At 36.6% G+C, this 12,147-nt stretch overlaps 1 protein-coding gene across 4 annotated transcripts in view; it reads left to right on the top strand.

Moving 5' to 3' along the window:
* Positions 1-12,141, top strand: part of ARHGAP29 (Rho GTPase activating protein 29) — a 49,615-nt gene extending 37,474 nt beyond the window's left edge. Inside the window, exons 11-23 of one of the 4 annotated variants that reach the window (XM_026854467.1) lie at positions 157-294; positions 1,569-1,759; positions 3,551-3,717; positions 4,262-4,390; positions 4,548-4,643; positions 6,149-6,312; positions 6,563-6,751; positions 6,908-7,045; positions 8,593-8,825; positions 9,595-9,901; positions 10,073-10,181; positions 10,538-10,654; positions 11,110-12,141. In XM_026854467.1, coding sequence (XP_026710268.1) covers positions 157-294; positions 1,569-1,759; positions 3,551-3,717; positions 4,262-4,390; positions 4,548-4,643; positions 6,149-6,312; positions 6,563-6,751; positions 6,908-7,045; positions 8,593-8,825; positions 9,595-9,901; positions 10,073-10,181; positions 10,538-10,654; positions 11,110-11,996 — 2,865 coding nt within the window. In that variant the 3' untranslated portion in view covers positions 11,997-12,141. Of the gene's footprint in view, positions 1-156; positions 295-1,568; positions 1,760-3,550; positions 3,718-4,261; positions 4,391-4,547; positions 4,647-6,133; positions 6,313-6,562; positions 6,752-6,907; positions 7,046-8,592; positions 8,826-9,594; positions 9,902-10,072; positions 10,182-10,537; positions 10,656-11,109 lie in introns of all 4 variants that reach the window. The other 3 variants (XM_026854466.1, XM_026854465.1, XM_026854469.1) reach the window with 3 other exon arrangements.
* Positions 12,142-12,147: the final 6 nt, after the last annotated feature.

The raw sequence follows: 12,147 nt of genomic DNA, 5'->3' as shown, positions 1-12,147 counted from the left end.
TCATCATTCTTAATTTTAATCATGCTATGCTCTTTTGGGCTTTTATCCGAAACGGGAATCTCTAATTACAATCATCTTGTGGGTTGTTTTTTCTTTCCTTGCTTCTAGTATTAAGGTCTGTAGTCCATCAACCCTTTATACTTGTGTTTTCTCTAGGCTGAAGAAGCCAATGAACACTATAAAGCGAGCATGGCAGAGGTTGAAGAAAAAAGAAATGATTTGGAAAGCTTTAAAAGTGATGTCTTAACACAGCTTCGGGAACTTATTTACCAGTGTGATCTGACTCTTAAAGCTGTAAGCATGCTTTTTAAAATATGTTTGGCACAGATATATTGTTAAGAGTAAGAGAAAGGCCCATCTGTAGTATTAACTGCTTAAAATAGAATGTTTTGAAAGGACAGAGGTCAAGCCAATAGAAGTAAAACTTTTAATATGTTTGTGATGTTCTTTTTCTGCTGGGAGGTTTGTTTTTTTTAAAGGGGAGGGTGTTATACATGTCTTGAATGTTCTGTTTGGGTTTTTTTTATAAGTGGTTGCCTTGCAAGAGCCCTGATTAAACAATTCTTGTAAAATCTCTCTAAGAATATTGATGGCAGTAGTAGTACTCTGTTGCTTAAGAGTACAGCTCCCATTCCCGTTATTTTCATTAGTGCATTAGCAAAGATGTTTGGCTCAAGCACAGAATGGACATTAACACACTGCAGCATGGAGCCTGCTAATCTTGATGACAGTCTCAATTACTACAGGATCCATTGTGACTAACTGTATTAATGCTACACGTAATGCTTGCTTACACAATAAGCAAAGGTTTGTCAAAACAGTATATCTATGGACACATTTTTAAAAAAAGATTTAAAAGCCCATTATGCCAATAGATGCGTACTTTTTTAGATGAGACAAAGAAAATTTTAATGCTGGGGCAGGGGATGGGGAGCAAGCAACCCAAATCCAACCCATAAGAAAGCTTAGACAGACTTGTCAGTTCAAGTGTATCTAAATTGCAAACTACTTCGCAACCCCAAAGGTGGAGAAGCAGCCATGCAGTGTCCCCTTCCCTGGTCTCTGCCTTGTGATAAAATATTTTAAGTTTTACATAATTTAACAAAGGAAATGTTCAGTTAATCTGTTCTGTTGGGACAAGGCGTTTTTCCCATTTCGTGTCTCAAGGTGATACGGAGCTCATCAGGGTTTAGAATTGCAACTACTTCATCATTGTAGTGGGGACTAAAATTTCCTCCAAAACATATAAACCCTCTTTTTGGTAGCAAAATAACTTGCTGTTTGCCTTGATCAACTCGAAGTGGGAAGCCACTGGAATTGTCTTTGCTACCTGGAGGATTCAATAACCCAGAGACAAGAAGAATACTAGTATTTATACTACAGTTTTTGCAATTGATTTTCAGGAATCTTGCACTAAGTCATCCCTACAAATGTTACTATTTTCTATAATTTTTCTAGTCTTATTTTTAAAATAATTTTCTGTTGGGATATTAATTTGGGTTGAGAAAAGAGGAGGTGAAATATTTAGTAAATGATCTACAAATATGGACATTTTTTTCTCCCAACAGGCAACAGTTAACCTGTTCCAGCTGCAGCACACTCAGGTTGTATCTCTTCCTGTTAACTGCCAGTCCCTCTGTGAGAGTGCCAAACTCTATGATCCTGGTCAGCAGTATTCAGAGTTTGTGAAAAGCTTGCCAAAGGAAGGTGTTCCTATTGAATCAGGTTCTTTTGAAACCCAGAGTTCCCAGGTTGATGGGTGAGTCCCAAACTATAGGTGGTATTTGCTTGGTTTAGAATTAAATGCTAGGCACAGTTTAACAGTAGAAGAACGTTACTGGAGGAATTAAATGAATCCTGGTGTTTTACCATGCTACCATGCTTTACCATTCTCTGTTTCTTTGGTTTATCTTTTGGTAGATTATATATAATGTTGACCTTAAAACCTGACTTTAAATTCCAAAGCAGAATGTTATTTTGTGTAATACTACTTGCTAAAGCATTGAGAATTGTTGTGCAAGAGTTGTTACTATTTTAACGTAGACACTGGTTAATATAAAAAATGTGAATTTTGAACTTGGCAGTGTGGTGTGACAGTAGTATTTGATAATCAGTTTAGAAAGTCCTGAGGAGGTAGTTTTCTTCTTCTGCAGGTGTTACTATTACAGTGCCTTTTTTCATATTGTTAGTTTGGCAACTTCTTGGCAGGAAGGATTGCTCGATTTCTGTCTCATGCTTATGTGACTAAAAAAAAACTTATAGTCCACATGTTCCTGTGTTATACCTTAATTATCTTATTCCAACCTGGGTGAAATGGCAGTTTTTACTGTTAATCTCTTAAAGATACAGCTAGTGTGGAAGTAAAAACCACAAGACAGAAAGGCAACTCCTCATGTCAGTATGCCAAATGCTTTTCCACCTTTAACTTGTTATAAAATAGTCATCCTGGCACTAAAGCACCAGAATATCCATTCCAATCTGTGTGTTTCACAGTTATACAGGAAAGTGTCGTCATCATCTTTAAAAAGGAAACTAAATACAAAACCTAAGTATTGAGTCAGACTTCTACCAACAAAAGCCAGGAAATTCAAAGTTAAAGCAGAGATTCTTAGTTCTTGTCTGTAAATTTCCTGCCTTTTAAGACTAATTTAGGCTATACTCATAAACTTTGACTTACAGGGATTTAACTGTGCAGCTCCCTGAGAAACTGATGAGCATGAAATTTCAAACGCTTTGTGTACTCTCCCAGCTACTTACTGCCTAAGATTTATGATTGGGTTTTCTCCTCCCCTCTCCCCACCTTTTGTTTTCTTTGGCATGGCCTTGTGATTCTTCATGTATTTGAAGTGATCACTTTAAGGTCTGCGTTTATTTAAGGGACTATAGCTTGGACAAATGCAAATCTTAATGTTTTTAAGCCTTTATTTCCTTTAGCTGGATAGGGTAGAACTGATTAAGAAACAGCTTCCTGACTGCTAAACTTGGCTAGCAGGCCATTTTGTCCACAGGGTGTTTCAGCATTTTGCATTAATTTTCTTAATTTTAATTTTAATTTTACCTTGAGAGCAGATTTTCACAACATGTACTGACTATAAGATCTCTGGCAGCTTCAACACATATATTCTGTGCTTTTAAAAAAGCACAGCATTTTAATGCCTATATGTTTATAGGTGAATGATCCTGATGACTGAGCAGAGAATCTTTTGGAGAAAAGGATAAAATTAGGATGGAATAGCCTCTGAATTATTCTGATCTTTAGATAAACAGATTTGAACTCTTTTTTCAAAGTCTGAAAAATAATGGTCATAATACCTTGCAGAGATGTGGAAAAGATGATTTATTGGTAGGGGAACACTGGGAAATAGCATGTATTTAATTAAAACTAAATCACCACTATTTTTTTTTTAATTTGGGCTTTAATAATTATATGTCAAATATGTATGTTCATGAACAACAGTTAAAAGAAGCATTTTTAACACTCGGGGTAAAAAACCCCTTTGCTTTCATTTAATTCTGTCTTACTCTTCAAATTATTTTCTCCTTTCTGAAGGGTTTTTAATAAGCAATCTACCAACAGTGTCCATATGTCACATGGTAACTTATCTCAGTGTTCAGGAGATTTTCCTGCTCAGACATTAGATGATGTGGGAAGCCCAATTTATCATCGTTCGCAAAAGATTGGAGAGACAAGATCTTCCAGCAGTACAGATATTCAAGGTAGCTCTTTTGTATTTCATCTGGAGTTCAGTCTCTAAGTAAAAATACCAGAAAGAAAGCAAGAGCTTGATGTCTCACTGTCAGAAATGTAGCACTGACAGGGTTAAAAAGTATTCTAAAGTTCAAAGGTTATAAAAATGGTTACGTACTTGAAAGTAAGGACAAATGGAAAACTGCCTGTGTGTATACCTAGGTTGACAAGAAGAGTAACATGCAGTTCAAACAGCAAGTACTGTCAATCTCCGTGTACTAAACCATTTCAATTACCTTTAGCAATTTTTATTTGTAAATACTACATTGTGTATTGTAAATACTACATTCAGGTCTTTTGCAAAAGCACAAGTGTCAAGCCTCTGAAATTCATTTTCATATATCTTGAAGCTTTTACAGAAATATATGCTGTGGGTTTTTTTCACTATATTGCATGTTCATGTATTTTTTGCAATATTTTCCTATTTTGAATATAGTCATAGTCTTTAAATAAAAAGAAAATAATGTAATTTTGTCCTTGACATTTGGAATTTGTGGGTTTTCTTTTCAAAAGCAATGAGAGGGCCACCACCATTCAGATCATGGTCAGTTGGCAACCAGAGTGGAGGAATGTGCAGTGATTCTGAAAGTGCAGGGGGAAGCAGTGAGTCACGATCCATGGATTCTCCATCTGCTAGCCCAGGTACAGCTATACTAATTTGAAGTTTTTTCTTTTTTTAAGTTTTGCATTAATCATTACATTGTTAGTTTAGCAAGTGTTGGACAGAGCCTATAATGAAAATGAGTAATTGGGTGGAACTGATACTTATAGCTTCCTGAAAATTTTTCTCATCTGCTAGGGGATTTTAAAAGACGACTTCCCCGAACACCTTCCACTGGTACTATGTCATCTGCAGATGATCTTGATGAAAGGGAGCCACCATCTCCTTCAGACTGTGGTAATGTTGTTTCCATACCTGAAGTCCCCAGAAGATGCTTTTTGTTGTAAAGTGTGGCTTTTCTTTTTAATGTGCTTAAGAAAAGTACATTAATAAGGCTGTGATTACCAGCAGCAATGTTTTTCAATACAGTGTGCATCCACTTGAGGTTGAGAGCTGAAGAATAACATTCAGGTCATTTTAATGAAGTGGTGAAGAATTGTTTTCATATATTTAGATTAACTATATGCGTGGCCTTTGAACATTTCTAGTGTCTTTACCCTCCTGAAGTAAACATAAATGATCCATTAACCATTCCTTACAGACATTTAAAGTTAGCTGCATGGCACTGAGATATGTACAATCACTTCTAAATTTTGAAGTGAAATGCACAGATACAGAGAGTTGGTAATTGGCAAACTGGAAAAAAGTGGATGCAGATGTTTAGGGTAGTAACTGAGATTTTACCCTTCTCAACTTCAATAAGCAAGTTTGGTAATGTCTCTCCTAGATTTGACAGACCATTTCTAATTTCCAAATGAATTTTGACTGTATAAAGACAATGTTGCCACAGGTACTGAAACCTAAATAACTGAATTATCATAAATAGTTCTATGGTATGTCTGCAATACTTACAAACTAGTTCTGAAATATTTGTGGCACTTGTTCAGTAAAGCCTTTAGGAAATCCTTCAGTTAGTCCTTATTTCCTAAATGTATACTTTGCTTTCTAGGAGTCAACCTGTGGTTAACAATACTAATTTAGGTCCAGATTTAAAGCATGACAACATGTCAATGAATGCAGACTTTCACTTGGAGTGGTACTGTTTAATCAGTACTTGAGCTTTTAAGATGATTTCTGGACAATTAACTGTTAATTTTAAGTTTTTATCTGCAAAACAAGGGTTCACAGGATTGTTGATAGCATTTTAAGTAAACTACTTGAAAATAAAATGGTCACAAAAAGCACCAGTTGCTATACTATTTTAGAATCCTTTAGAAAATATTTTGACATTATCACAGGAGACTGAACATCAGTGATTCTCTTTTATATGGGTTCTGCTGTGAGCGTGTGTTAATTCTTCCCTGCTTCAAAGTATTTTTTTTCAAGTATTTCAGAAACATGACAAGCCAAAACCATGTCATCTGTCATCCTCTAGCACAGAATTTTGAAATACATAGAATGAAATTTACATGAATAGTTGCTCTAACTGCAGGACAACTGCAGTTGGAATTAAATGTCTTAATATTTTCACTTGCCATTAATACAGGAGAAAATGGAAGTATTTTAAAATGTGAAACTAATTGTTTGATTCCACTTTTATGTAAGATGATTTGATAGTTAGTGTGTCTGTTATGAGAACATTGTTTTCCTTCCTTGTGATAAAAATGTTTTTCATTACTTTGGTAGTTGCTATTACTTACAGAATGCTGCATTCTGCAGCACAGTTCTAAAAAATCAGAATAAATACCCTATCTCAAGAGTAGATATTAGAATGATTGTAACAGGGAAATTCTCTGCAGGTGTAAATGATCTGACATCTGAAACTGCAAATTCTCCAGGACCTTTTAGAAACACTAATATGTCCAAAGCAGCACAAACACACAAACTACGGAAGCTGAGAGCTCCATCTAAATGCAGAGAATGTGACAGCTTAGTGGTATTTCATGGAGCTGAATGTGAGGAGGTAAGTTGTAAAGTTGTTTAAACTGCTGCTTGGGATTTATGTAAGGTCGGGACTTCTGGAAACTTGCATTAATTTTCTGTATAAAATGTACAGACTTTGTGGCTTCTTAGAATCATCATGAACTTAAAGCAAAAGCACAACAGACTAACAGATCTTTCCTTTTGCTCATGTATGGAGTAACAATCAGCAGAGATATTTCTTATGGTGTCAGATTGTATCAAACCATGTGTGGTTTTTTTCTCCCCTGTAGTGTTCACTTGCATGCCATAAAAAATGTTTAGAGACTTTAGCTATTCAATGTGGGCACAAAAAACTTCATGGAAGGCTTCACTTGTTTGGAGTGGAATTTGCCCAAGCTGCTAAAAATGTTCCCGATGGCATTCCTTTCATCATCAAAAAGTGTACGTCAGAAATTGAAAGTAGAGCGCTGAATGTCAAGGTATGCTCAAGTTTGTTTATAAAACTTAAGTATGAACAATCTTTTTTAAAAAATATAATCTCTTCTCAAGATGTTAATGCTGTACTGCTGATATCATCTATGTTTTACACTTGCCTTTCAAATTAAAATAGGGTTGTGCTGGTCTCTTAATTTCAGGGCATCTATCGTGTGAATGGAGCCAAATCAAGAGTTGAAAAGCTTTGTCAAGCTTTTGAAAACGGAAAGGATTTGGTCGAGCTCTCAGAACTCTATGCACATGATATCAGCAATGTTCTCAAGTTGTATCTCCGCCAGGTATGTACTTAAGAGGTCAGATAGAAAACCAAAGTACTGTAGTATGTTTCTTCAGTACAAGAGGAAAAAAAAAATCCCTTTCAGAAGTCCTGTAGCAGAAGATTAAATGAGTGCCTTGTGTATTTGCAGTAGGCTTCTTTATTTTGCATGGAGCCTGTGACAGGACGAGGGAAAGCTGCTCATATTCCAGTCTGTAATCTACATGGACATAATGTCTCTTTAAATACTAGTACAATACATAGAACAAGCTTTTGTTTATGCAATTGTAGTGAAGCTTTTATTTCTAAAACCTTTCTGGTTACTGAATTTTCCCGTCTTATGTGAAGTTTAGAACATTGCCGTATTCTTGCCACATGCAGACAGATGCTAACAAAAATTTAATGAAATGCGCATATAATGGTCACGATGATGTGTTCATTATGGAGGGTTTATTAATATTTTTCTTCCAAATGAGCTCTAAAGCTTCATGATTGAGTTTTCCAGAACAGTTTCAGTATGTATCTGAAAATGAGGCTGGGGTGTTGCTCAGTGAAATTACTGAGTCACTCTGAAAACTTTTTAATCTTGAAAGAAATAATCTTTAGCTGCATGGCTCTGTCCTCTTCTTTACACTGGCTGTCAGAGATGAGAATTCCAATGCTGTGATCATCACCATTAAGTTAAGGGGTTCTGAGAAATTGCAAAGATGTACTCTTAACTATTTATTCAAGTAAAAAGGTATCATATTCTATACACTGATGCACTGTGCTGCATTTTGAATAGAGCTCATAATTAAAAAAATTCAAATAACACATGTTCTTCTGGTCTTATCACTTCCTTTGTAGCTCATGTGTTAGTGTGGTTTTTCGGTAAACCTGCTCATTTTAAATGCAGGAACAGTGCTAGAAACATGCAGTTAAAACATTTTTAGATAGAATCCTGAGTTAAACCCTATTTAAGACTAGATAAAACTCAAAATAATTAGTTTTAATAATTAGTCTTCATGTTTTTTGCTTTTATCTAAGCTGGAGCAATGCAATGTAAATAGCCAGGTCAAGTTTGAGGGTTTTGTCCTTTTTGGGGTTGTTTTATTAACATTCATTTTCCTACTAAGAGAGTATTTAAATCACAATTAAAAATTAATGTTATGTGACATAAATCCAATTTTAAAAAAAGGAATACATACCAAACTGAAACCACATGTAATATATTATCAAAGACTGGAAAAAAATAACAGGTCTATTATGGTATTTGTGCATATGCAGTGTAACATCCTCCCTCATAGCAATCGCTTTCTTGAAATCTGTACCTGTATTGATAAATGCTCAGTCTTGAAGCTATTGCAGGAAAGGGGTAGCAAAAGATTTCTGGAGAAAGGTGTAGGGAGGAGTGGGTTTTGTTACCTGGGATTGGATTTGAAAAATTGTGGTTTAATCTAATGAGCAAGGATTAAACAATGTCATCATCTAAGAAAAGATATTAGGTCAAACAAAGTTGAAAAAAAGCAGGAAGGAAACAAGTTAAAATTCAGGCTTGAGTATTTTTCTGAAATGTTCTTATTTCTTCAGCTTCCAGAACCCTTGATTTTGTTTCGGCTTTACAATGAGTTCATTGGACTTGCGAAAGAAAGCCAGAATGTTAATGAGGAATTGGATGCTAAACAAACTTGCCCCAAATCAAAGAAAAGACAGTCAATCTGTATTGAACTGAATAGGATCATTATTAAAATTAAAGATCTTCTGAAACAACTGCCTGTACCAAACTATAACACTCTTCAGTACCTTATTGGACACCTCCACAGGTGAGAAAAGACTTAAATGCAAAGTGATGTGGAAAAACAAATAAACTGCTACATGCGGTGTACTAGGAAGCTCTTGTACTCTTTAGATGACTGTGGAGAAAATTGTCATGTATGCCTTTAGAAGACATTGTTCTGTTTCTTTTTCTAATGTCATGAATTCTTGGGTGAAAGAAGAATATGAAATGGAAAGAAAGGAGGGAAAGAGCTGAGCTTCATGGTTCTTGATTCTCTGCTAGCAAGTAATAACTGGTGGCAGCTGCAGGGACCTAGGTGTGATTTAAATCATGATATGACCCAGATAGGGCAGTGATTTGGTGGCTGTTAACAGAAAACTGAAACTTGCATCCTGTCTGTTAATAATAATTCTCCAGTTACATTTCACTTCTGTTTCTTCCAAATGCTGGATTGTACCATGATGTGTGATGAGGATGTCCCAAGCTGATTACCAACAAAAAAAAATGGGTAATATTGGGCCATAGCTATATTAACAAGAATGAGACATATTTTTTTCCCCAACCCCAGAAATGCCAAATAGGCACAAACATTAACCAAATAGACATAAAAACGCCCTGTGTGGAAAGCATGTAGTCCAAGCTGCTGTTAAATGCAGTCTGCAGTGAAGATTCTGCCTGCCTACCAAACCCACCTTCAGTTTGTTTATTGTCTGTTAGCCTCTCTAGACATAATATTTTGATATCTAAAATAGTTCCGAAGTAGTAAAACCCTCTAACTCTTGGGGTTTGTGGGTTTTTTTCCCCTCTTTATGCAGGGTTACAGAACAGTCTGATGAAAATAAAATGTCAGCCAGCAACCTTGGCATAATATTTGGTCCAACTCTGATCAGGCCACGTCAAACAGATGCTACAGTTTCTCTGTCATCACTTGTGGATTACCCGTATCAGGCTCGGGTAGTGGAGCTGCTCATAACATACTATGAAAAGATATTTGATGTTTCATTGAAACCACTTCTGAGCACATTGCAGTCTGAAGAAACTGCCATTACAGTCAGAGTTGCTTTATCAGCGGAAGAGAGGGAGCCCCAGCAGCAGAGGAAGTCATTTATTGCTGTAAAGGAAGTGAGTGACTCTTCTTGTGCTACCACAGTGTTACCTGTGCCATATTAACTTTTGTGTCAAATGCTGCAGTGTCCCAGGGCACATTTCTATTAAATCTTTGTAGGTTTTTTTGTTAAGGAGTGCCTTTCCTTTTGAGTTCTCATTTACTTTTGCTTTGACTTTTGTTAACAGGGTATTCTAATAGCTCCAAGTGAAAGCAGAGCTTCAGAAACAGCTGCACTGTTTTTGGAATCAAACAATAGCAAGAATACAAAAGAACAAGTAGATACATCTGTAACTGGTTAGTGCACTGGTATTAAGTCTTGGGCTGGGTAAATAAGAATTTCTGGATGCATTAGACTGTAGTGCATGCAGCTCTTCTCTTTAGACAAAGAAGCAAGTGATAAAACCTGCTTATCACTGATATACTGTTTGTAAGAGGAACAGAATTAAATCCTTCTAAAGGCTTTAATGAAACTTGTGTTTATGTAATCAGAGCTTAAAGTATTTGGTAAGAGAACACAACAGTGTTTTGGTTTCTCCCTTTTATGCAAAAAAGAAGATAATTATGCTGTGACTGTGGATTTCTGAAATTCACAAAGATGCTGCAAACCAATATCCAGAAATTAACATGTTTTGACCATTGTTTTCCCCCAGAATGTGTATCACTGGCACTCACTGGAACTAAACCAGAAGGCTCTGGGAAGAGTAATTCTCTGACAGAATCATCAGCTACCAGCATCGTGGATAATAATATTGCTCAAAAAAAGCCAGGTTTGCTAACCTAACTATAAATCTTCTAAGATTTTTTTTTTTTCCATTTATCTGCCTGTGCTACTACAGTGGTTTGTTTTAATGCAGGTATGATTTCATCTGCTTTATTTAGGAGTAATTGTACACGATCCCTTTTAATTATACTGATTTGCAGCTGGTGTTAACAGTTCAGTCACGTCATCTACATTAACAGTGCAACATTCTGAAACTTATTAAAACTGAAAATATTCAGGGATTGGAAAGCACCAGCCAGAATAAATAAAAAAAAAAAGAGTAAGATACTCTAGAGGATACTCTAGTATGTATACAAGGTATACCTAAAAACTGTTTCCCTGTTAAAATACCAGCTGTCAAGGGGATCATTAATAAAGTCCATATTCTGTTGGCAAAAGTCTTCCTGACTTCTTTTCATATTTGGTGCAAAGATCCAGTCACATCTATTTGTATGTTTCTAGGTGATGCTGCACGTCCAGCTTCAGAGAGGGATGGTGATTCATTTGTTTCTCTAAGTGAAGACAGCTGTAAAATTAACTTACTTCCTGCAAAACCTAACCGTCATATTACCAAAGTTCCATTGCGGGTTCCAAGGACAAAACCAGCTACTCGCCCTGTGAGCCTGCCTGTAGACCGAATACTTCCTCCATGTGTTTTGAATGAAAGAAATTCACGAAATACAGGAGCAGTAAGTCCAGAGAAGCTTGGCAGAAGCCCTACTATTGAAGAAGTTTCAGAGGTGAAGGCATTCCCTGCTGTTAATACCTGCTGCAGACTTCCTTGTTACGACACCCAGACACTGCGAAAAACTTGGGACAAGCAATATAAACAATACGATATCACAGCAAGGACGGCTATGATTATGACTAATGTACCCCAGGAGAACCGAGCACTTGAGAGTGGAACTGCAGGTGCCCTATCTCCATCATGCAGCATTGGTAACAATTCAGCTAATGCTGTGCTTCCTAGTAAGCCATATTCTGTTTCTGTCAGGTCAGGAAGGACAGCAACAGAAGGGAATGGTCCCGATGCCTCCAGGGCACCAAGAACATTGCAGCCACCCCCAGGGACATTTTATGAACCACCCTCTAACAAGTCAAAACAAAATGAAGAGGGTTCTTTTGCTAAAGCTTGTGCAGCAACCAGTGCTAGCTCTGTGCTTCACCAGGATAATACTGTGAAACTGGCTAGGAGTTCTGCGCTTCCATTAGGTGATCCTGAACAAAACACACATGAACAAAAAATTAGCTCAGAGGATATTCACCCCACAGATCTGAAGCCTACTTACCAGAGACTGAGACCAAAAAGGATCCAAGAACTGGAACACAGGGAAGCTCATTTTGTATAGGGTGCAAATTCTTGGACTGCATGCAATTTATTGATGGTGCCAGTGGAGGCTTCCCTTTGCCCCTTTATCCTCTGCCTTCCCTTGAGAATCCCACTTCTGTGCCATATTGGAGTTATTTTTATATATGCAGCATTTTAAAAGGGGGTGGGGG

Source organism: Athene cunicularia, assembly GCF_003259725.1.
Source record: "Athene cunicularia isolate RWA chromosome 8 unlocalized genomic scaffold, athCun1 chr8_part1, whole genome shotgun sequence".
Lineage (NCBI taxonomy): Eukaryota > Metazoa > Chordata > Aves > Strigiformes > Strigidae > Athene > Athene cunicularia.
Note: the sequence above shows the minus strand (reverse complement) of the source record. Positions and strands in the feature narration are given on the sequence as shown.